General features: G+C 44.4%; 1 protein-coding gene across 1 annotated transcript in view; it reads left to right on the top strand.

The window, feature by feature from the left end:
* Window positions 1-2,741: 2,741 nt before the first annotated feature.
* Window positions 2,742-25,723, top strand: part of PRMT8 (protein arginine methyltransferase 8) — a 99,221-nt gene continuing 76,239 nt past the window's right edge. Inside the window, exon 1 of the mRNA XM_024208181.2 lies at window positions 2,742-2,816. Coding sequence (XP_024063949.1) covers window positions 2,742-2,816 — 75 coding nt within the window. The remainder of the gene's footprint in view (window positions 2,817-25,723) is intronic.

Genomic DNA, 25,723 nt, shown 5'->3' with positions numbered 1-25,723 from the left:
TACACCTCTCATCGGGGTGGTTTTTTTACAGCGCTGCAACTGCACAGTTTCTGCGCACTAAGTGGCTTGGCAGTGTGTACACCTCAGGAGTTACAATGCAGAAAGCTGCTTTACTGCGCAGAAACTTGCCAGTGTAGACAAGGTCTGTGAGGTATAGTCTAAAGGGGTTAGCAGCATAATTTATGGCTGGGCATATTACTCATAAATAGGGAAGCCACAATTGAGCTATGCAGGTCATCCCAAATTCATGCTGATAAAAACTTCATACCACCTGGTATTCTGTATGTGACAGAAAATGCATTTGGCAACTTTTATTGGGTTATTTGATTACTCTGAATTCAACTATACAAGGCTCTGGGAGAGTCAGAAAAACCTCTAAAATGATCTATAAGAGCTTTTCTAAGCAAAAATTGTCTCAATTTTAAGAACTGACATTGGAGAAGCTTCAAGTTCTCTTTGTGTGTACCATCGGAAAAAGAGAATGCCCCATTTCTAGCTCTGCCAGGTTGTTTCAATCTCTTATTGGTACAGTACTGAATCTTTCCTACAGGCCAGTGTGATTTGGGGCAGGGGTTAAATCCCACATTTGGGAGAAGGAAACATTTTTCTGAAATGATCATTTTAAAAAATGGCAGCTGTTTGAAACTAAAAGGTTTGGCATGTTAGGATAATATGGGATGGGTTAGTGGGCAGTCAAAGGTGTAAGACACATGGATTTATCAAATGGCTCTGCAGTTTTTCACAGGGGTATCACCTCCAGTTACCTGGTATGAGTCTAATACATTATTCTGCAATTTAACTCATAGCATCCTGGCCACCTATGTGGTATATGTTTATGTGTCACATCTCCTTGCAATGTATCACATGGCTAGCATCTCCAGTTCCCTGGTCTGTATGTATACATTGATCACGTCCCTGAAATGTATCACATGGCTAGAATCTCCGCTTAAGGGGGGAGTAGCTACATCTCTGTGTAAGTGAGCATATAAAAAATGTTCCGACCCCTTTCCTCTACTTGTTTCCTGTGTCCTGCCAGTTTAGCCCCATTCCTGTGGAAAGAAGACAGCACAGCCAGTCTGGCTGTCGGCTCCATAAGTCACTAACACCTGCCCCAGGAATATCCCTGCCTCCTATGCGCGCATGGGCTCCTGTTGCTCACATGGCCTCTGATGTGTTGCCAGCATTGCAGAGGTCAGCTAAGGATAAACTCTTCTTGCAACTCTTTTGTTACAGGAGATTATAAAAGAGGCTGCGCAAAAAAAAAAAAAAAAAAAAAAAAAAAAAATAAGAGAAGGATAAAGAGCAGGGGAGTAGGGGTGGGTGGGATATGAATGTGTGTACTAAAAATAGGCACCCAAAGAAATGTTTAAGCCTCTTTGTACGTCTGTTGGCCTGACGGGTAGAAATGATTTAGGACAACGAACGGTGGTGAAGTTGATCAGGTACTTTAACGTGAAATAAACCCCTCTAGCTTTATTTTCTCACCCCACTCCCCCAACGAGATCAACACGATCACAGTGGGTTGGAGTTCAACTGGAATGAAGTGAAGACCCAGGAATACAGTGTGTAACATACACCCCTCCCGCCCCTAGACACATCAACACGAGCCAGGCAAATCTAGCTCCGCTGTAAGACGACAGGAATCTAAAAAGTGCCGGGAGAAGGAGAACCAGAGAAATGTGCGGGAAGGGGGCACTTAACGACAGTTCCCACGGAGGAGGATGGACATAGGGAAGGGCTTGAAAAACAAAACGCTTGTTCTGGCTTTGCTGAGCAGCTGTGCTCATACCAGAGCGATCTTTCTGCACCCGGAGTCTGCTTGGGAGTCAGGCTCAGGCTAGAAGATGTAAGTCAGGAAACAGCAGCCGGGAGGAAGAGGCACACACACAAAACCAGAGCGAAAGAGGCTTCCTCCAAAAACCAAAGAGAAAAGAAGCCGGAGCAGAAGGAGTTAATGGGCTGACCCATAAAATTCTTCTCAAGGGCAGCGAGGCTTTGGAAAGAAAAGTGGGGCTGATCCAAAGGGGTGGGGGAGAAGGAAGGAAGAAAGTTATGTGTGTGTGTGTGTGTGTGTGGGGCGGGGGACTGATATAATTGTCCCTCCCAAGAAAGGTACATGAGATCAACTCCCAGAGTAGGACAGGAGCCCAGCCCAAGAACAGGAAGGGGATGCTGCTTCCTTTTGAAGATAGCCACGGAAAGAAGCTAGCAAATGCTTTACCAGCGTGAGCAGTGTGGGCTCCTTCCTTAAAAGCAAGTTTTCTGGAGTGGAGACAGAGAGAGCGAGAGAGAGGAGCCCAAAGAAGAAAGGAAAGGGCTATGGTTTCCTGGCCCCGCTGCTCTGTCTCTGGCTGCTTCTGCCTCTGGAAGATTAGCCACAGGACACAAAGATGCCCCGCTGGTCACTGCACGCCCAAGTTCAGTTTAGTTGGCGCTTCTTTGCTTTTTAGCCCGATTGCTTTCTCCGAGGGCGCAGGACGCGCAGCCCGGCACCCTTTAGTGTAAGCTGAAGAGGGGGTTGCCTCCTAACTCATCTCAAGAGCTTGGTGGAGGCGGAAAAGAGGGGGAAAGGGAAGAACTTGGAAGTGTCAAAGGAAAATTGGTGCCAGTGGAGGCAGCAGAAAGGACAAAGCAAATTAATTTGTTGCCTTTTTGTGTGTGTGCCAGTTTTTGGAGATCTTTAAAAAAAAAAAAAAAAAAAAAGCACCCAGCCCCAAGCCCCAACCCCTTGGCTGGCTCTTATGGGAATGAAACACTCCTCCCGCTGCCTGCTCCTAAGGAGGAAAATGGCGGAGAATGCTACTGAGAACACCGAGGTAAGGAAGCGAGGCACAGGGACCTGCCCCCCGGACCCCTATCCCCGGACACACACCCCGCTAGCAGCAGCAAGTGCAAAACTTTCCCCGCTCCGTCTGCTTGCTCCCGCCACTGTTGCTGCTGCGTTTTTGCATGGCCCCTACTCTGGCTGGTTTCCTCTCCAGCAGTGCGTCGATCCCTACATGTCAAGAACTTTCCACCTCAATTTGCCCTGCCCTCCAGCAGCAGGTTTTGATCTGAAGCGGCTTCGAGTGCTTTGCGGCTGGGTAAAATGAAGCGCTGGGCTCTCGGGCCGCTCCTGGAGGTAGCAACGCTTCTCAGTCCGGCGCTCGGTGCACTCCATTGCTGCAGGCGTTGGGCAGCCGGGTGTGCAGGGGCTGGGGAGGGGAGGAGAGCAGGTGTCTTTCTTCAGCGCCCGGGATAGCTCCGCGAGCTCCGAGGGGGGGAGGAGGAGGAGGAGGAGGCTGCAGCATCCCGGGCAGCTCTTCGCTGAACTGCCAGGGAGTTAGGGAGCCAGGTCTCTGCAGCACCCGGGAGAGCTCCTAGCGTGGCTGCCAGGGGGAGCAGAGCCCCCGGCTCCGCGTGCAAGCTGGCTAGTTGGCCGGGGCGGTGGAGAAGGCTCTCGCATGGCTTGGTGAGGCTCCCCTAGGAGCTATCCAGGGTGCTGCAGAGAGAGAGAGAGAGAGAATATTTTCGCATTAGCTCCATGTCCTTTAGCTGCCTTCCCCAGCCTTGCACTGGTTTCCTACCGCATCTGAGCGGTAATGGGGTCAGTAGCATTTGATACTCACTGAGCTCTCCTTGACCTGGCTGAGGTTTTCCAGGGGTTGTGGCTATTCTCTTGCTCCCGGGGAAGAAGAGACAGAATCAAATCCCCCGGCTGCCTGCATGTGTGAGAGCGAGCGAGAGCCAAACTCTCGGCTTCTATTAATAGGCTATGCCTAGTGTTCTTCTTGCTGAATATTTAACATATGGTTCCCCGATATGCAGCACCGTGAAATGTGTATCCATCATGGCACTGCATGCTAACCAACTCACACTCCTATTCCGCTTCAGCCTCTCTCGCTCTCTCTCACACACCGCTGGCCTCCATTCCCTTAATATCCCTGCAGAGGTAAGAGACCAGAGCGAGCTTCTGTCTATTTCCACTGTTTTACAGCTATTTAAAAAGGTATTAGCCCCAAACACTCCAGTCTCCCTTGCAGTGAATCCTAACAGTGTCTGTGTGATAGGGACACTAATCTCTGCTAACGGGTGTGTGGTAAAGGTCCAGGGATGTGCTTCACTCGCCCTGATATGAGAAGAGTGGGGTTATTTTAAACGAATATAATTCCAGCAATAAATCAAATGAGCATTCCTGTTCCTGCGTTACAACCCCCTCGAGTACCGTGGTAGAAGAGGCTGCTATAAATAGCAAGGAGTCAGGCAGCACATCTGTAAACTGTCCTAGTACTGATGGCACGTACTGTACCAGAGGTCCCAGATTCCTGGCCAGTACTGGAGGCAGAGGAGAATAAGCCCAGCTGCTTACTTTCAGAACCCTTCATTGTCCTTAAACGGGGGAGGGGAATATGAGCTGAACTCATTAACTTTCTTTCTTCCATCTAAACTTGATATCGATGCATTTGGGGGGTTTATCCCCTCTCCTGCTGTCTTGTGCAATGCTGCACCCAATGCATTATGCATCTGCAGGGATGGCTTTCTTAAAAAAAAAATCCACTCGGAAAGGAAGTGTATCCTGGTTACATGAGAAGCAGAATGCTAGGTTTTTTGCTCCTTATAATCTATGCAAATGCAAGATTTGTGAAACGAGAGCAAAATTATAGACTGGCATATTGCAGATAGACATTTTCTATTGTATTTGTCTATGCATGAAGCCAGCAAGGATGCATTGATAACATCTGGTAAAATATTGTCTCACGTTTATTAGCTTATTCATTTTCAGTTGTTAACGTTTCTTAATTTTTAAAAAGGAGAGAGAGAGACCCACATAATTAGAAATGCAACAGATAAAATATTGGTGTATTTTTGAAACTAGTTAACTACCAAACATCCTTATTCAGTAAAACCATAAAATGCCAAGTTGGGGCGCCAACCTGCATTCCCTGAGCCTTCCTCCCCAAACTCATCCTGAAGCCAGTGGATGTTTTGGAAGCAGAAAGAATGTAAGATAGGGCCCTTCGTTTGTGTTCTTATCATAATGAAGTTATGTAGGATCCTCAACTGGTGTCAGCTGACTCCACCTGAAGTCAATGGAGCGACACTGGCCCATACTCTTAATTTTCTAAAGTACTAAGGTACTAGGGTGACAGGCAGTATATAAAAAAAGTGAGACACTCAGACAGATGAGCAGTTAAAACAGTTAAGAAATGGCCAAAACATGTCACTGTCAAATTATTCTAAAATCATCTGGATCTTACTCATATTGATTTCAAGCTCTTACCAAGACAATTACATACATGTAGCATTACCATTTTGTGATAAAGGACACTAGATTACAGAAATCCACCACACATGTATCTAAGATCATTATGGCTACAAATATTGTATGTCAGGCACTTTTCTTATACCGTGCTGAGTTTAAAAAACAAAAACAAATATGGACCCAGTTCCAGAAACCCTTGCTCATGCGAGAAACCTCAGTGAAATAAATGGGACTGCTTGTGAGTAAAGGAGGACTATTCATGCCAGTGGGGGATTTACAGGAGTAGGCCCATATTTTATCAATTTCTAGACACTTACAGTGTTAACACTATTTTATATGCACTATGGGCTAGACCCGCAAAGGGATGTAGGTACCAAAATGCCACTTTAGGCATCTAACACAAAAATTTAGATCCTCAACTCCCCTGCTCAGCTGCTGACTAACCCTGTAGACACTTATATTCTTTAGATGCCAACGTTGCCCTGGCAAAGTCAACACGGTGCCTAAATTTCTGCACGTGGGCATGCACAAAGCTGTCTAAATTCTGATGCTGCTTGGCTGTTCAGCAGCTAAGTCCTGGTGGGATCCTCAAACCAGCCCACCTATCTTGTCTGTGGGGCCTGATCTAGAAGGGATTTTTAGAGGCCACTTAAGAGCATGCCTACTACATTGGGCCCTGCACAAAACAAAACTGGAGGAGGAGGTGGTGCCCCCCACTCATAGAAGTTGTTCTACTTTGTATAAAGAATTCAATATTCATTGGGCCAGGATGAGAGACTGAGAATGACTCTATACCCCAGTGGTTAGGGCACCCACCTGGGAGACCCAGGTTCCAGCTCCAATAAATGTTTAATTATTGTATACACAGTGAAACAACTTCAACAGGAGAAATTGAGAGAGCCCTACATCAGAATATGCCATAGCTCAGGGAGTAGGGCACTCACCTGGAGGTAGGAGGCCTGGGTCCAAGTCCCAGCTCTGATCACTGGACTACAGGGTATAAGGGCATCACCTCCTCCTGAGTTTTTTGTGAGAAAGAACTGACCTGGCTTAGGTACTTAATGGCTTCACGGCTGCGAAGCCCAAGTGGAGATCGGCATCTTCCTCCAGTCCAGATTTAGGCACCTAACTCCATTTGAGGGCCAAGGCTGAGGCCACACCCCTCTCCTCAGCATTTCACTTCTGGCTAGCTTAGGTGGCCCCCCGTTCAGCGTGCAGTATGTGGGGAGCCAGCGTGCCTAACCTGGGGCTGAGGCTTTCACAGGCCAGCAAGGCAGCTGAAGTTACTCATTGCAATGCTGAGTCTAAGTCCCCTTTGTGGATATAGTCCTATGGGCCTGATTCAATGTCCAGTGAAGTGAATGAGAGTCCTGCCATTGACTTCAATGGGCATTGTATCAAGCCCTGTATTTATATACAAGAAGTCCATTAGAGTGCTATTTGCCAACATTTCTACAAAGACATTTATTTTCAGGGCCTTTTCTATTTCTTTATTTATACAGCACCCTGGGCATGGTGCTTTACAGAAAAATAAAAGACAGGGGGCTGAAACCAAAAGCCCTCTGTGCATAGTATTCACAGTGAAGTCAATGGAAGCTCCTCTCAGTCATGGCTGGCTTGCAAGATTTGGCTCAAGGTCTCTGCCTGACTAGTGTACAGTCCCAAAGCCAATACTACAGAGCTTTACTCTCAGGAACCATCCCATTGACTTCAGTGTAGGGCTATTCATGTGAATAGGGCTTTGGGGTCAGTGCCTCAATTATGGGACTGATCTTATAAATCCTTATTCATATGATCCATCCCATTTACATCAGTGAGGCTGCTTGTGTGAGTAATAGGTTCAGAATTGGGCCCTGTAGGAATAACGGAAGGCAGAAAGATAGAAAATAAAGGGAAAAGGAAAATTGCTTTTGGAAGAGCATTTATGCAAAGTGTCCCCAAAATCCCTATTGTTGCACTTGCATGGATTGCTTGGTCTATTCTTTTAATATGAATGGGCATGGATGAAGGAGATGTCAGTTCTAGATCTGAGTTTAGCAATGGAAAACAAGTAAAAAAAATGAGATTTCAGGAGGAGAGGGTGTGTGCTTGATACATATAGGGTTTAAGGCCAGAAGGGACCACCACATTATCTAATCTGACCTGCTGTACATCACAGGCCACCAACACCACCCAGCACCGGCACGCTAAACTGAACAACTGAAACAAGACCAAAGTATTACAGACATCAGGAAACTAGATAATTGTGTGCCACAGGCAGAGACTAGGAGGGACTGAGGTGCACCAATGCCTGAGGCTTCTGGAATGTCAGAGAAATAATTAAGTGAGATATACAGAGATAATCCTGGCAAGTGACCTGCACCTACATGCTGCAGAGGAAGACTAAAAAACCCCAGCGTCACTGCCTGTATGACTTGGGGGAACATTCCTTCCTTACCCACATATGACAATCAGTTAGACCCTGAGTATATGGGCAAAAGCCAGCCAGCCAAGCACCTGAGAGAGAGAATACTCAAGGTCACCTCAGAGTCCCTGGCCCACCCTGTCTATCTCTATTTGTGACCATCTTTGATACTTCAGAGTAAGGAAATTTAAAAAAAAATAAATCTCCCAGCAGGAACAAAATCCCTTCCTGACCCTTGCCAGGGGCTGGTCCAGGTGCAGGGAGTAGTATGAAAAAAAAGCATGAAGGCATGAGTGATACAAGGAGTTTATAACATGACTGTTACAGTGATAGGGGTTATATACATAGCTGGAGTCTAAGTCCCCTGTAATAAACCATCCAATGATTATACTCATCCATACGTACCCTTTACACCTCTGACTGATATCATAGTCCAGAGGCTGTGGATTTGGGGGCAGGAGTACATGGGCCAGAGCCCAACCACTTCTTGGCTGGCTCAGACTTGTGTGGTATTGCAACCCAGTGTGCCAGATTGCAACACCACTCACTCAAATTTGGATTGGGTGGGGGGAGGAGGGTCAGGTTGCTGGTGGTGATGGGGTGCCTGAGAGGGGAAGAGGAAGGTCAGTCAGGGGGAGAAATCTACCCCCCCACCCTTTAAATTGTACTTTGCAGTCCCTGTTATAGTCCTATTTTTATTACAATAGAACCTAGATGCTCCAGCTGAAACTGGGCTCCTATTGTGCTAATTGCTGTAGAAGCACGCAGTATGGCAGTCTGTGCCCTGAAGACCTCAAAATCTAAAGAGATTAGATAAAGGGTGGGAGAAAGGAAGTACTAATATCCCCACTTTACAGATGGGGAATAGATAGATTAAGTGATCTGCTAAAGGTCACACAGGATGTGTGTGGAAGAGCCAAGAAATGAATCTAGATCTTTTGGGTCCCAGCCTAGCCTGAGCTCCTGCACATAGCAGGCCACAGAACCTCATCCACCCACTCCTGTAATGGACCCCTAACCTCTGGCTGAGTTACTGAAGGCCTTATATCATGGTTTAAAGACTTCAAGTTACAGAGAATCCACCATTTACAGTGTTACATCATCCTCCCTCTATACTTACAGAAAGTCCTGGTTCTCTTCCATGGATACAGAGGGCCATAGACACAATGAAAATCGTGTGATTCTGCTGTACCCCCTGGTATGCAGGATGCCAGTAGTCCTTAAATGTGGATGTGAACTCTGAGTACTGCAGAGCCCAGATCTGTGAAAGCTCCTTCTCTGCCATTGTGGATGAAGACATTAAGGTGGTTTGTGTGAATGAGAAGGTCAGTGGATCTGCAACCACGCAAATACACCACTATGGATGGATGGGTGGAAAAACTGTGAGGGCTACTTGCAGCCCTGAGTCTTCACAACTACTTTGTGGCCCAGGAGTAGGATTTCATTTCCCAGTCACTCCTGGGGCACAGCATTTGTTTTTAATGAGTAATTAAAGTAAAACTCAACACAAGCTAAAAACCTATTAGGAAGATTTTTGCTAATGAGAGAGACAGCATGGCCTAGTGGCTAGATCATTGGTTTGGGACTGAAAAGACCTAGATTCTATTCCTGGCTCTGTTGCTGGCCAGCTGGGTGACCTTGGACAAGTCATTCCCCCCGGTGTCTCAGTTTCCCCATCTGTAAAATGGGGATAATGACAGTGACATCCATTGTAAAGCAATCTGAGACTGACTGATGAAAAACACTAAATAAGCATAATGTTTTCATAGATTCATAGATTCTAGGACTGGAAGGGACCTTGAGAGGTCATCGAGTCCAGTCCCCTGCCCTCATGGGACTTGTTTCAGTACATGACTTCAGAACTCCATGCATGAAAGAATACCGCCGAGTAGAAGTTACTTACACCAAGAGAGATGGGACGGGAGTAGGGTGACCAGATGTCCTGATTTTAAAGGGACAGTCCCAATTTTGGGGTCTTTTTCTTATATAGGCTCCTATTACCCCCCCATCCCCTGTCCCGATTTTTCACATTTGCTGTCTGGTCCCCCTAGATGGCAGGGTAGTGGAAGTGATGATGGATTCTGACTCTTTCCGAGGCACGGTGCCGACCGGGTTGTAGCATGTCACCACTGAGAAAACAGCTTGTGACATGCCTTTCAACTTTACTGAGAGGTCACATGTCCCAAAATCTTGTAACACTGGAGAGCAGAAAGTTGTAATGCCCGTGGTGATGATAAACAGCATATCGGAGTTATATGGACCAGATCCTTAGCCCATGTTCCAGTCAGAGCTGGCTGGGAAGCAGTGTTCCGATCCTGTGGGAGTTTGAGATTTTGAATATTTTTCCCGTCGGGACTAAAAGTCAAAATTGTGAAAAGGTTTGTGAACCGATGCACCAAAAAACATTTCAGCTTGGGTCAAGTGTTTTGATCATTTTGAAACTTTGGTTAAAACAGTTTTGGAATTGGGAGAGTCGTGGAAATTGACCCTGCCCTGCAACTAGTTTTGATTTCAACAAATCAGCATTTTCTGACAAAAAACCCCCACACGTTTTCGGAAAAGTCCCAACTAGCTCTACTCCAGCTGCTTTGTGCTGCTGAGACAGGGAAAAGCAGCCAGAAAGCTATCCTAAAGGGGCACCTGAGAATTCCCACGGACACAGGGGAATGCTCAAGTAGTGTAGAGCTCGATTAAGGAGCAAAGCAGAGCGCATCCCATTCCATCTGATCCTCAGCTGGTGCCTTGCCTCTGCAGCCAATATAACTTAGACTATCCCTTCAGTTGCTCTAATTTATAATGGGGGCTGTTTTGGTGTTTAGCCAGTCCAGGATTGGGGGAAATGGAACTCTGGCTGAGAACCACCTTCCCCTCCCCACTCCAGCTGTGCAGGACATACATTTGGCTCAGGTGAGGATTATGCCCAGTGTAATTAAATGCTCTCTATCCCGACTCAGAATTAATACAATGTTCAGGTTGTGAAATCAAACACTAAAAAGTCAGGACATTCCTAGAATTAGGGCATCTTCTACATTGTTATCCTGACCCATTGCATAACAAAGGTATTTTGGGGTGTGCATTAATAATATAAAATAAGATCCAGGAATGTTTATATTTAATAAGAATCATAGAACTTAGAGATAGACAAGACCTACTGGATCCTCTGGTCTGTTTCCTTGCCCGTATAGGGTCATTCACTACAGCACATTTGTTAATGTCCGGTCTAATTACACATATTGTCAAGGCCCGGCTTGACAAAGCCCTGGCTGGGATGATTTAGTTGGGGTTGGTCCTGCTTTGAGCAGGGGGTTGGATTAGATGACCTCCTGAGGTCCCTTCCAACCCTAATCTTCTATGATTCTATATGCTGTTTTGAAGTGTAGAATGTGCTGTTTGTCCAGGGGTCATTAAGGGACAGATTGTGCTTGCTTTGAGGGTGTTGTGGTTCTACACTAACCCAAGAGAGCTCCAGGAGCGTGCATGGAGGGTGCATGGAGAGTGTGTACTCTACACAGGAACATGGGAATTGCCATACTGGATCTGAGCCTTGGTACACCTAGTTCAGTGGGAGATAACTTGTCCCTTTTAGGATGGACCAATTTGCTGCTGCTTGAGTGGCTGGGTCACAATGGAGAATGGAATTAGTACTATTGGCCTCCTTCCCCCCCAGCCCTTCTTGCCCTGCTTGTGGTGATTTGTGCTAAGAGGGTAGCAGACTTTTGTCCCCAAAGGTACCAGGAGGGGACAAGGGACAGGGCACATTCTAGTCGTGACATTACACTAACCTCTTTTACTTGTAAACTATTTTTAGATCACAGAGAAAAATAGTAGTGGCAGGTGAATGGTGAAGTGAGTTGCTTTGGGCTCTGATTTCAGAGCATTCTGCTGGTTAGTACGCTGCCCACCAGCTTCAGCAGCAGCTTGATTTTGATCTAGGCTTGGTTCCCCTGAGCTGTGCCAGCTCTGCATGGCTGCATATGCGTGTGGAGAAGCTGCGCAGCGCTCTTTGTGCGTCGCTCCTGAGCGTGGTGCCACAAGTGTTTAATCTAAAGCCGATGGGCAGAGAAGCTGGCTGTTATTCAGCAGACTCATAGGCTGTTTCTGGGAGTTTGAAGCCTAAGTGAATGAGCTAAATACCTGCAACTCCCCTTGACTTCACTGGCCATGCTGGATGCTCAGCAACAGCACCTGGCTTACGGTCAAGCCTGTATTTTGGGGGCTGAAGGGAAGGGTCAGACAGATTTTAAATTCTGTAATAACTTGGGGTTTCCTACCCCATTTTTCTTTCCTCTGTGGGAATATCCTCTAAATACAATAACAAAAACATGTCCATATTAAGGAGCAAGGGAACTACTCCTAGAGCCAGATGTGACTCCTCAGCCACTAGCTGTACTGGCATGCTACAGCGGTGCCCTCACAGAGGTACAATGCCACCTGCAGTTCAGCAGTTGCCCACCCTTAGAAAGCATGCAGTGGGCAATCCTCTACCCCTACTCAGCGCCAGCTAGTGTCACTTGTAAGTACTGTCTTCATGGAGATCTTGTGTGTCCTGAGCACAGAGAATATGACCGTGTTCTGCTGCTGCACAGAGGCACAAAGGAGTGGAAAGTCCCTTGAGCCTTTTCCCCACCCTTGAGCATCTGCACAAGGCTGAACACAATTTAGCTCCTATAATGTAATAGGAAATTATATGGGCTTTATGATGGAGAGAGTATTGAACCTGGTGGTCCTGGAGATGCCTTTCGCCTCAGACAATCTAATAAAATAAAGACATAATTTAAAAAGGCAGCAAAAATTTTGTCCCTTTTGTCTGCAAATACAAAAATTGAGTCTTGCTTTGAAAAACTGGAATGGAAGATGGATTATTTTGGTTTCATTGGATTAACAATTTGGAGAGCTAGACATCGGAATTGGAAAGGAGGAGGATTCAGGCAATCGCTGCCAAGACTGCTTTTTTGAAAACTCTGTTAAGTGCAGTGATGGAAAATAATTTATCCTTGTATTCTGAGAGTGAAACGTTACAGCATCATAAATAAATCTGAATGTCTTGGTTTTCCAGTCAGAAGTGAAGATTCCAGTAACAAAACATATGCAAGGAAATTATGGAGAGAAAAAGTTCTTAGCTAAAATTTTAGACCTGGGCACAATAAACAGAGAAGTAAGTGTTAAGGTTAAAGTGTTGCCCTCGGACTTGGGAACCCACATTGAGCTCCCTGCTTTGCCACAGACTTCCTGTGTGACCATGGGCAAGTAAATGAGGGTACGTGTACACTTCAAGTTGGGGGTTTGATTCCCAACTCAAGGAGACATGCTAGCACAATGAGAGCTAGTGCAGTAAATATAAAGGATAGCCGTGGCAGCACAAGGGGCTAGCCGACCTGAGTATGTACCCATTCGAGATGCTAGGCATGTAGTCAGGCTGGTTAGCCCCTCTATTTTTTAGTGTAGTAGCTTGATCAGAGCTAGCTAGTGTGGGTATGCCTCCCTGAGCTGGGAGTCACACCCCCATCTCAAGTGTAGATATGCCTCAAGTCTCTCTGTGCCTTAGTTCCCCATCTGTGTATGTAGATAATAGCCCAGCTCTACCCTAACAGGAGCATTATTAAGATGAATGCATAAAAGAAGGTGAGGCTCTCAGATACTATATACAGATGGGGGCTGTATATAGATCACGTAAGATCTGAGGTATGGGATACACATACTGTATTCAACTCTGACCTAACTTACAGTGGTATATCAGGAGTAACTCCACTGAAGCCAATGATGTTACACTGGTGTAAATGGAGATCAGAATCAGGCCCATGATGTATTATCTATCCTTTTTTCTCTCTCATTCAAGCTGAGAGCCTCTTTATTAAGTCTCTGGGGGCGTACAGGGAGACAGGGACTAGAGTACATTTTCTCTATTGAAACAGGATTTCTGTCTAGCTGCATACAGCAGCTGGTGTAAATCAGCATAGTCCATTGAAGTCCATGGAGCTCTGCCAGCTGACACAAGCTGAGTATCTGGCATGTTGTTTTTTCTCCTGCATGCTGTGATGATTTTTCTTACAGTGTTTATGGAGGATGAATATTTTAATAAATAGGTTTTTTAAAAAAATAAATAAATAGTAAACACAGAAATCTATGTTAAAGTGATGTTTTGGGTCAAACACTTCTTGTTCATTTATTTATCCAACAAAGATCAGGCCACATCCAAGAAGCCACTTCTGTTCCCTCCCCCTGACAATCAGATTTTGCTTCTTGCCTAATTGTACAGCTCAGCCAACTGATGCAAAAGGAGACATCACATTTGATGTTCAGTCACATCGGGGTCTAGTCTCTTCTCTAGGGTCCTGATCCTGTGAAATATTAAGCACCATCAACTCCGATTGACTTCACAGGCAGCATTTCTGGGGGTTGAGGCCCCTATGTCCACACTGCAAGTGAAGGTGTAATTGTAGCACAAGTAGGCATACTTGTGCTAGATTTAATCTAGCTAACACAGGTAACAATAGTAGTGAAGATGTGGTATCATGGGCTAGCAACCTAAGTATGTATCCGGGGTCCCTGGCAGCATTTTACATGAGCCATTAGCCTGTGCCATTGTGTCATCAGTACTATTATTATCCATGCTAGCTAGATTAAAGCTTGCATCAGTATGCCTTCACACACATTGTAGGTGTGCCTACTACAATCACCCCTTCACTTGCAGTGTAGACACACTGTGAACTTAACTTCCTGCCTGTGTTATTCAGAGTAACATGTATTTGGAGAGGATAGTTCCACCAGGGAGTGATTCATCTGGGATTTGAACTCATTGTCCTCCAATATGTTAATTCCTTGCTATCACCATTAGATCATTCTGCCTTTGTGGACTGAAAGTTTGATCCTACAGAGGGGGAGTGTAAGCCTACTGTGTCTCAAGGCCAGGGCGCCCCCGGTGGTGGTGTCGGGGAATTGGTATGGCCACTGGATGAAGTTGTTGGGCAGCCTGTCTGGTGGCTGCTCAACTGCGCAAGTGACAGTTCAAACCTCCTGGGTGAGGGTTCAACAAATAAACAGGCAGTCTATAGCTCCAATCTCTTGACCAAGGATTAAACAATCAAGCCAGCTAAGGCTCTGCCCTTGTAGATGGGAGCTGAGCGATTAAACAGTCCATCTCTTAGGCCTCCTAGCTGGAGTAAACAACTAGCGTCTACGGCTCTGGACTCCAGGTTGAGTCAACAGGCTAAAGTTCAGACCTCCCAGGGAAGGGCAGATTAAGCAACAGCGTCTGGGACTCAGGCCTCCTGAATGGGCTGAGCACCGAAACAGTCTATAGTTCCGGCCTCCTGGCTGTGCAAACAACAATATGGCTCAGGACAAGGGCTGAACAGGCCACAGTCAATGGCTTGGAGCGCTTGGTTGAGGGCCGAGCAAATAAACACTATCTCTGGCCTTCTGGCCTAAAGGATAGTGCGCATCCAGCCCTGTGAAGAGGCTGGGGGGGTAAGGGGAACTGGGCTCACGTTGCTCCACTGAGTCCCAGCCCAGGGCACTTGACGTGATGAATGGCCCCAATACAGGGTCAGCAGGGAAACGTGGGGTCACTGCATTGCCTCCTGGCAGCACAACGGGACCAAAGTCTCGTTACCCTGGGCTACTTCCTACTGGCTCCTGGTGGGGATGCTCCGTCGCTGCTGGGGCCTGGTTCCCAGTCTCACAGCCCTTCTTTCACTCCCTCTGCAGGGCGGTGGTTTGCCTTTTCTGCCCGCTGCTGGTTGTGCACTCTGCTGGTGGCTCAGCTCCCTCGGAGGGACATTTGCCTCCTTCACTGGGCCAGCCCCAACTGAGCTGCGGGGTGTAGCTTTTATATTTCCTATCCTGCCCCTGTACTTCCTGTAAAGGGGGCAGGGTGGGGTGGAGTTAGCTGTGCCCAACAGGGTCACTTAATCCCCTCTGTACCAGAGTGAGGTCACTCTGCCTCACGACAGGCAAGGTTGTGTGATAGCAGCACCAAGCCACTGGTGTGGCTGGTGAGCAGACGGGAAAAAGAAGCACATTTCACTGGGCACAGAATATCATGCATGCTTCATCCTTTTCATTTCAACCATTTTCAGCACTTAGTAATTCTGGGTTTATCTTGATGTTGCTGAAGTTAAGCGTGTTGAAGGTGAAGTTTCCCTTAAGTGAAAAGCCATTGTATCTTGTAGGGGAGGGGCCACTTTACAAAGTCTGTAGTGGGGTTGGGAACTGAAATGGAAGGAGCGAAGTAGAAAACAAGAGAATGGGGAGATGTGTTCATATCAACTTGCTGCTAAGGGCATTCATTATCATCAATTCGCAGCCGCAGCAGCAACAGCAGCAAAGGAAATATTCTCCCTTTCAATTTCCTGACAGAAATGTCAGGAATCAGGGAGCCAAAGGCCTGGGTGATGGGTTAGACTTCCAGGGGATTGGGTCAATGCTCCCTTTATACTGCTTGTAAATAAACAACTTGATCTTTGCAACAGCTCCTAGAGACTCATGCAAAATACAGTCTCTCTGTTTGCAAACCAGAGTGAAATTGACTTCTGCTAGGCTTTAATCACACAATGCAGGATTGCCCAATCATGGAACTAGAAAGCACACCATGTGACTAGTCATGTGATCCATCCCAACCAACCTGAGATGAGATAAGAACATGACATTCAGAAAAGCACAAAACATTTTGTTTCAGTTAGTTCAGGCGAATTTTGTTTAGCATTCCCTTGGAATCTCCATTAAACTAACCTTTTGCCAGTTCCAGCACCATTTTGCCAATGCTTAACCAAATCTAAGCTTGATAAGTTTCATTTGAATCAATATTGTGTGTTGACCATGAAGCTTTGTAACTCATGATCCAGTAAGGCAAAGTAAATTGAGGAGAGGAGGTGATGCAGGCTGATAGGCTAGCTAGAACACTGTACCCATTAGATGTCACGAGGCAGTCAACATATACTCTTCTGTCAATGTCTGGCCCTCAGAGCTTCTCCTGCTCTCAATTTCTCCTAATTGCATTCAGGTAGCTACTTCTCCTCATTGGCAACAGTCGTATGAGAAAATCCTTAAAATGGCTTCTAGAGACATCATTAGCATGTGCTGGATTAAGCACCTATCTCCTAACCATGGCTTATTTCTGCTCTCCTGTCTTCTCCAGCTGTGCTCATTTCAGTTTCAGTTCAGGATTGAGCTTTGCTCACCTTGCTGAGCACTGTGTATATTTCTCTCACACCGTGGAAGCTTTCCTGTCATGTCATTGAGCAAAATCTGAGTCCTGAGCTCTGGCTCTGCATTTCAGCAGCTGGCAGGATTGACTCATTGTCCAAAGCAAGGATATGGAAAATTAAGGCTGTTATTCCATTCAACTTATTTCTTCATTAAATATTAAACCTTGTATGGAATATTAAACCACACAGTGTTCTCATTAATACTAGACTTAAGAACAGCTGAGGGAGTTAAGGATATATCTCAGCTACAGAAGAGCAAAACAATCACAGGGAAAAACTGACTGTTTTTTAGTGGCACTTGTTGGAAAAACTACTGGTCCTCTGCACTCGTAGAAATGGGTTCAAATATAGTGTAGTAAGACTCTCCGAAAGGCAAGACCATGGTGCATCATGGGAGATGTAGTCTGACCAAAGAGCCCTGTGTATAGAGGAAAATGGGTGCATGAGACACCTGAACTACAACTCCCATGCAGCGCTGCAGCAGCATTTTCAAACAGATTTTTAAAAAATTTTGGTTGAATTTTTCCAATTTTAGGTCAACATTTTTCAGTATTTGAATTTCTGGTGAAATACTGAAATGTTCTGCAGAAAAGCATCCCAATTTTTGGATCAGCTTTGTACTCTGTAGCACAGAGAGTATGTATCACATGGCCTTCAACATTAGGTTGTCTCTCAGTGGTCCAAGTAAGCCCTGTATTTGCACAAAGATGGATTGCAATGTGAGCACCTTATATATGGCTTGATCTGTCTTTCTTACATGTATCTATCTTCCTTATCTACCATCCTGCATGTTACTCTTCCTTCAAGCATTGGGGACAGAGCAAGTGTGACACTAGCGCAGTGTTTTTGTGAGCATTGGTTTAGAAAAGGTTAACCTGTATAATAGAAGTAGGATAGGTCTCAAAATTATTTCTTGCATTTCTGCTTTTTCCTACCTTACATTCCATTTTTCTTGGTTTTTAAAGAAAAAAAAACCACTTTTTTTTTTGGAGTGCCTGAATGTAATAGGAGGTTAAAATAGTTAGAAATAGTTAGAGGAGGATTTTAGGCTATGAGAGTGCTGTCAATTGTTACTGTAAGGGTGGAATTGTATTCTTCTGGGATTCTTTTCTTTTACAAGAGACATACATTTACAGAGCCTCTAGGCAATTATTTCATTGGAAAAATATCTCTGTACACCCTTCATGTCATCTCTCTACCTGCCAGCTCTCCATTCCTTTCCTCAGCACTAGGCCAATAATGCTCCTAAGTGCTCATAAAATATTTCTTGAAGTTGCTGCCTTGTATAGTGGCAGAAAAATGTATCCAGTTTAATATTTGTTGTTTGGATGATCTGTTTCCAGATAATGTAACTGAGTAATAAATGGAGACAGTCTGATCTCACACTGTTTGTACCCTGGTGTAAATCCATCAATTTCAATGAAATTTTTGTGATTTACAGTGGTATCCCTATGAGTCTACTTAAGTATGCAAATGTCATATTAAATTAGTTTTTGTCATATTATGGATTCTTCAGTGGGCTCTAAAGTTTATGGTACACGATTTCATGGGTGTATAAAAGTTTTAGTGATATGGTCTCTTGCATCCCTTTTGCATTTAACAATCAAACTTGTGGAAAGACATTTCGGAACTATCAAGAGCTGGCTTTTGTATTAATGTGAAGCTACACATTGTGTTGTACTCTTGTTTATGTTAGCATTGTTAGCAACAATTGATTAGGGTATATAATAAAGTTAATATCATAGGTAACATTTTTCATGGGCCTAATCCAAACCTTACTGGAGTCAATGGAAAGGCTTCTATTGACTTCAATGAGCTTTGGATCACACCACACATTTTTTAGTATTGGAGATGTATGAGGGCCCCAGTCTTTAATCTTTATTCTCACTGGGTAGTACTTAGGCAACAAATCCCATGTAACTCATTGGGACTATTCATATGCGAAAGACCTAATCAGTATGATCAGTTAATTAGAATTAGGCCCCCGTTCAGCAAGATATTAAGCATGAGTCTAATTTTATGCACCAGTAGTTCCATTGGCATATATGGAACTAACATGTGCTCCCATTTAGGTTCATGGCTGAGCCCCTTGCTGAATCCAGGCTTAAAGCATTAAAAAGTTAGATTCACAAAGGGATTCAGACATTGCGATGCTCAGCATTGCAACGCCTAACTTTTAAATGTCTAGAAAACCACTGGGATTCACAAAACCTACGTTAGGTGCTCAGGCTTCCTATACCCCTAAGACTGGGATTCACAAAAGTCAGCATGCTAAGTGGCTCCTCAACTAAGCTAGCCAATGGAAGATGTGAAGGAGAGGGGTGTGTCCTAAACCCTGCCCTCGCAGGGAGTTCAGCACCTAAGTCCAGGCTAGAGGGAAGCATCAACCTCTGCTCAGGATTCTCAGCAGTGAACCCTCTTTAGGCATTTCTTCATCTTGCAAGCAGTAGCTGTAGCCACCAGCTCAAAACTACTCAGTGAGTAGGGTACTCACCTGGGGTGTGGGAGACCACTGGTTCAAGTCTTCCCTGTCCCAGCCTGATGCAAAGAGGTTTGAATAGAGAATCTGCCACCGCTCAGGTGACTGGCCTAGCCAGTGGGCTATAGGGTAGTCTGATGTAGGTCTCCCTCAGTCTCTCCTGTTGAAGCTGTTCCACTTTGGAGAAAGAAATATATAAATATTAACTGGGCCAGAAAGAGAGTGAAAATAACTCTATAGCTTTGTGGTTAGGGCACCCATCTGTGAGGTGGGAGACCCAGGAGCCAGTCCCCCTGCTCCCATGACTCTAATTATTTATACACAGTGGAACAGCTTCAACTGGAGAGATTGAGGGAACCCCTTGTCAGAATATCCTATAGCCCAGTGGCTAGGGAATGCACCTGAAAGGTGGCAGATCCTTGTTCAAATCCTTTCTCCCGCTCAGGTGGAGGTGAGGGGGGATTTGAACTGGGGATCTTCCACATCCCAAGTGAGTAGCCTAACCACTCTTTGAAAGTTATGAGGGAAGTCCTCCCCCATTCCCCAGCTGTTCTGAGTGGAGGTAGGCATGCTGCGAACACGCCTACAGCATCAGGCCCCTGCAGGCGAGAAAGGCAGAAGGACACCTATCTTCCCCTGGTTCCTACATTGCACTGGGGCTTAGGTGTCTGGACAACAAAAGTGAGGCAGCAGCGTGCATGCCCAGAGGTGCCTAAGGAATGTCTAGTGCCAAAATGTAGGTGCTGAGTGAATTTAGGTGCCTACAGGGTTAGACAGCAGCTGAGGGATTTTTTTGTAAATACCAATGGCATCTAAATCTGGGATTTAGGAACCTAAAGTGGCAGTTTGGCACCTCAGACCCTTTGTGAATCTAGCTGTCTGAGCTTGATCCAAACCCTATTAAAGTCAGCTGCAGACTTTTCATTGATTTCATTGGGCTTTGGAACAGGCACTAAAGGGACATTAATAGGAGTTCTGTATATGCCTTAGGCCTGAAGCTGTGGGTTGCTGATCTCAGTCTCTTTCAATGAGATTTCTACTTAACATAAAAACAACAATGTATCTTTAACTCTTAATGTCTGGCACTTCACTTCTCTTTGCATATAAAGGTTTTTGGACTTGGTAAAACAAAGCTAAAGACTGTTTAACGACCAGCTATAAGTAAATCTACTTCATTAAGTTAAATCCACCTAGGGTTTCATGAGCATAGGGTTGGAGGAGACATATCCCCTATATATAATCAGTTGAGGATTAGACAGCTGCAGAATATAATGCATTATTACCCTAACAATGTGAAAACAGACTATTTATCTCAAATACCTGGCAGCAAAAAGCTTTTCATAAATGGTATGTTATCACTACAAAAAAAAACTTTGCTAACTTAAAGTTTAGGTTACTAATGTGTATTTTTCTCATAGAATGATCACTAGAGAGCAAGGAAATAGTATATTAAGACAACAGTCACACCCAACACAGTTCTAGTCTCCAACCTATAGCGCACTGCCAGCATGATATTCAATCACACCAACACACTAACTTCTTCTTTAAAACATGCAATTTCAGTTCAATAGTGCTATCACTTTCACAGAACTAAAATGTAAACTACACAACCTTAACTCTGACCTTGGGCTCAGTTAAGCACCTAATGGGATTTTCACAGCCAGATAGGCAGGTAGGTGCCTAATTGCCAGTGATTTCAGTAGGAATTAGGTGCCTAACCTTGTTTGAGTGCTTTTGAAAATCCCACTAGAAGCCTATCTGCACCTTTAGGCACCTAAATACCTTTGAAAATCTGGCCTCAAGTGTCTTAGAAGCCTAAGTCTCATTGAGGTGCTTTTGAAAATTTTACCCTTCATCGTTTATTTAAAAAAATTATGTAAAAAAGTCAGTTGTCCCTTGAAGAGTTATTGTGCCTAAAGTGGACACTAAATTAAATAATTAAAATATAAAACAGAGGGATTTTAAATGGAAATCTCAACGCTTTACATGGAAATCTTAATGCAACTTTAAACTATCAATTCTTCCCTACTGTATGATCAAGGCCCACTGGGTCCTTCATTCTCGGAAGCCAGAATTATATCCTTACATAAATCCATGGTCAGTTTGATTTTACAAGGACAGATAAATATGCAACAGCTGTCTACTTATGGTGATCATTTTCAAATGGGTTTAGCATAGCAATATAATTTTTAATTGCTCTTGGGCACACGCAGCACCTTTTGTATAAAGATGAGAATAGTTCTCTCGTTGCTTGTGTTTATTGAGTCATTTGCAATATATTGTCTTGTAATGTGTTTCATGGTAATGCGTATGAATATTTATCACATTCTGTAAAGCACGTAGTGTATGTTCTGTGCTGAACAGACGATATTAAAAGGCCTCTCTGCTGAGACTGACACTGCCAATTACCAGAGGGGTTTTGGTGATGCAAAAAACTAAATGCTCACAACAGGCCAGAGGCCACCAGGGGCCTGAGTTTCAGAAGCACTGAGCATCTGCAGTTCGATTAAAGTCAATGGGATAGAATCATAGCATTTTACACTCACTTTGCATAGATGTAAATGACTACACAAGGTGCAGGGCAATGTGGAATCAGGCTCCATGTTTTTAAAGGAACACTAAGCAAAAAGCAGACTCAGAACATCTCCCTTAAATTTAAAGAGATACGTACACAGTCAAAAGGAGTTATGCATATATAGGAGGAGCAGAATACCAAAGCAGAGTATGACCATGTTGGTCTGAGAGGGATTATTGTATGTGAATCCCATATTTTTATCCATTTCTCACACATCTTGAGAAAGACCAGAGTGTAGCCAAGACACTGATTTTACCTTCAAATGTATTTGGGTAAGTAAATCAAATACCAGTTTTTAAATGAAGCTCATAATGTAACTATAAATTCTCTGTTTGACATAACAGCATCATTACTGAGAAAATCCTTGATGGAGTCAAATTGACATGGTTCTGACCTTTCTAATGTAGTAGGATTTTTGTTATTGTTAGTTTCCTTTACTGAGCACTTGCATATGAAAACTTTGATAAGTTATGCGAATCATGCCAAGAAAATGTTTTTATGAACTGGCAATTTATGATACAGCTGCTTCTTTCATGTCATGAGCCTTCTTTAGATCATTTTGAATGCCATGCTGTGAAGAGAAAAATGTCCAAAGAAACCCTATGTATATATTACTTGTGGGATTCGCACTCAGCTGTGTTGAAAGTCAGATTGTTGGCAGCGAAATGGTCAGATACATTCCTTTTGTGCTTCATAATTGTTCTGCTGAAAACCAGTGTCACCCCTAAAATGAAAAAGTCCAACCCAAATCTGATTAGATGCTGACTGTCCTTCTCTCAAACACTTCAATGGCTAGAAAAAAAATCAGTTTTTAAAGCCTCTGGCAATGCCTTAGCACTTTAAGCATTGAAATAAATGTTGCACATTTTGACTTGGGATCCTGTTCAAGCTGACAGTAGTTTATCCAAGTCTAATTTGGAAAAGATGCAAGATCCATTTGATAGATTTCTCATGCCTTCTATTGTCTGAAGAACATGGCATCCCTTTTTATGGCTGTACTAAATAACCTCATGTCTATGCATGTAAACAAACCATTCCAGGATCTTTGTGTTTTGGAACTGGTCCTCTGGGAGATCACCATGGTATGGTACCTGCTATCTCTTCAGTAACTTGCTCTTCCATATTTCTCTAGTTCACTCAATGGTGAGGTTCCGTGATGAAACTGGAAAGCCTAAGGCATAGTTTCTGCCACATGGAGAGTGAATGCTCTTTCGTTTTCTTACATCCTTTAATCTTTAGCTATGGGTCTAATGCAGGAGATACCAGCCTTTTATTCATCCCAGTTCTCCTTCTCTGCTTTAAGTCAGTAAATGATCACTTCCTTTTATCTTTCACAGAATATGGAGGTGGCCTGTTTGCACCATGATTATTACAGACTGAATACCGCCTTGTATGGAGTAATGCTGACTCCCATCCACTTCTGTGGTTGCTGCATTAATATGATCAGACCACAGCATTTGGCATCCATGGTAGTTTTGCAAAACTTATTCCCTGACTCAAAACCCTGTGGAAAATCTGTTTGATAGTTAAGGCAGGCTGGAGTGACATTAACCCGTCTGCAGTTCCTTCCAGTCTGGAGAACCCCTCTCCCTGCTACTTTAAGGTTTCTACTGAATGCTCCAACAGTGTGGCTTGCGAGTTTCAATCTATTTGTGCTGTTGCCAGGCTCGGGTGACTAACTCTGCATTTTCATATTTTCCAATGTGTCTTAATTTTTTAATGGAACTTTAGTTGTGTATTTCCAGGCTTTCCAAAGGGTGATTTTTTTTTTAAAAAAAAGAATCAATGTCATTCCTTTAAGGCCTTTTCTGCAGTGTGACACCTCTGCAGAGCCATAATTTCAGCTTAATGAAGATTTTTCTCTGGGACTCTAAAGGTTGGGGAAGCGGGCTGATTTATTCTTCTCTTAGGAGCCCAGATCTGGTTCCCCTTTCCTCCATCATTTGTTATAGGCAATGCTGGTAGTGCTGCCTATAATTAAGGTTGCCTGATATATCCCATTATAAGACCCATTCAGTTGCTTTTAATACATAATAATAATGATGATGTGCTCAGTGCAGGTGTTGGATACAGGGCATTAAATAAGGTCTGGGACCACACAAAGAATGTGGAGGATAAAAAGAAATATTGAATAGCTACCTATTTACTGAATGAGGCAGCGGTGGTGTGGAAAGAATTGTATGTGATCATGTAACTAAAGAATGTATCATAATGCATATTGTGATAGACCCAGACCAGTTGGGAACAGCAGAGTAGCAGAAGGGAGATATACTGGTCACTGGATAAGTAGTTTTCTGTTCCCTGAGTGACCAGAGCAGGGGCTGCTCCAGGCTAATAGACCACCTGACTCCAATTAACCTGCTAAGAGTCAGGTGAGGCAGTTAAGCACCTGACTCTAATTAAGGCCCCTCTGATGCTATAAAAGGGCTCACCCCAGTCAAGCCAGGGGGAGCCAGAGGAGAGGAAGTGAGTGTGAGGAGCTGGGAGCAAGAGGCGCAAGGAGCTGAGAGTGTGCTGCTGGAGCACTTTGGAGCACAAGCGTTATCAGATGCCAGGAGGAAGGTCCTGTGGTGAGAATAAGGAAGGTGTTTGGAGGAGGCCATGGGGAAGTAGCCCAGGGAGTTGTAGCTGTCATGCAGCTGTTACAGGAGGCACTATAGATAGCTGCAGTCCACAGGGCCCTGGGCTGGAACCCGGAGTAGAGGGTGGGCCCGGGTTCCCCCCATACCTCCCAACTCCTGATCAAACACAGGAGGAATTGACCTGGACTATAGCTTCTACCAGAGGGGAAGGTCTCTGGACTGTTTCCTGACCCACAGGGTGGATCTGTGAAGTGAGCAAATCCGCTAATAAGTGCAGGACCCACCAAGGTAGAGGAGGAACTTTGTCACAACATGCACAAGGGAGCCAAATTAAGATTGAATGAGCATTTGCTAACTTTTGAGCACTTGAGTTTGCCACCTTAATGTTCTTTTAACACAGTTTTGTTGGATGCAATAAGATATAGAGTCCAGATTTAGTAGTGTTTTGTCTACTCTTTGTTTCAGAATCTTGTTCCTAATAGAGAGCTCCTCTTCTCACTTCTTTTTCCCAGTTAATTCTAAATACACAATCAGTTCAGAAAGTGCTCACTGATGTTTCCCCTCCTCTGCCCCCCCTCAGCTGCCAATCATTCTCCGAACAAGAGAAACATTTGTAGAGACAAGATCCCAGGAGGACCCATAAATTTCCCAAAAAAGCCCAACCCTCAGTCTCAATAACATCTTTATTTTTTCCCCATTTTCTGTGTTAATTTACAATAGCTTTGAACACTGTGCAGAGATCTGGGAACAAGTTAGGTAGTATATTAGTGGGAATGAGACATGAGTAGCATTGGGGTGACACAAATGATCCCTTTGGGAACCTGTTATTTATGATTCTGTGATATAAAATTTGGTAGAGTAAAACTCAGTGATACAGCCAGCAGCAGGTTAAAGGGAGAAATGATTTTTCATTCTATTTTTTTCCATATAGTTTCTATCAAACACAATTTCATAGATGAGCTAATGGCTCAGGGGAGTGGTAAATACATTTTCCAGCCCAGCCCATGTCAGTAGTGATTGCTGTTTGGTAGCCCCCATGCAGTAAGTTGATGATCTTAGTCTAGTTTTTGGTGGACATTTTAAAAACCACCATCACCACTGGACATTTCTTGGCACTTATGCTGGCAATATTTAGGAGCGGCCAAAGGCTGAATGAGCAAGAGAGATTGAAGTCCCCTCTCTTTACACACTGGTTGGGCAGTGTGTTGAGAAAGTTTACACTGCTGCTAACCATG

This window comes from Terrapene carolina, unplaced genomic scaffold (assembly GCF_002925995.2).
Source record: "Terrapene carolina triunguis isolate 2854851 unplaced genomic scaffold, T_m_triunguis-2.0 Scaffold112, whole genome shotgun sequence".
NCBI lineage: Eukaryota > Metazoa > Chordata > Testudines > Emydidae > Terrapene > Terrapene triunguis.
The sequence above is the reverse complement of the archived record's forward strand: the minus strand, read 5'-3'. Positions and strand labels throughout refer to the sequence as shown.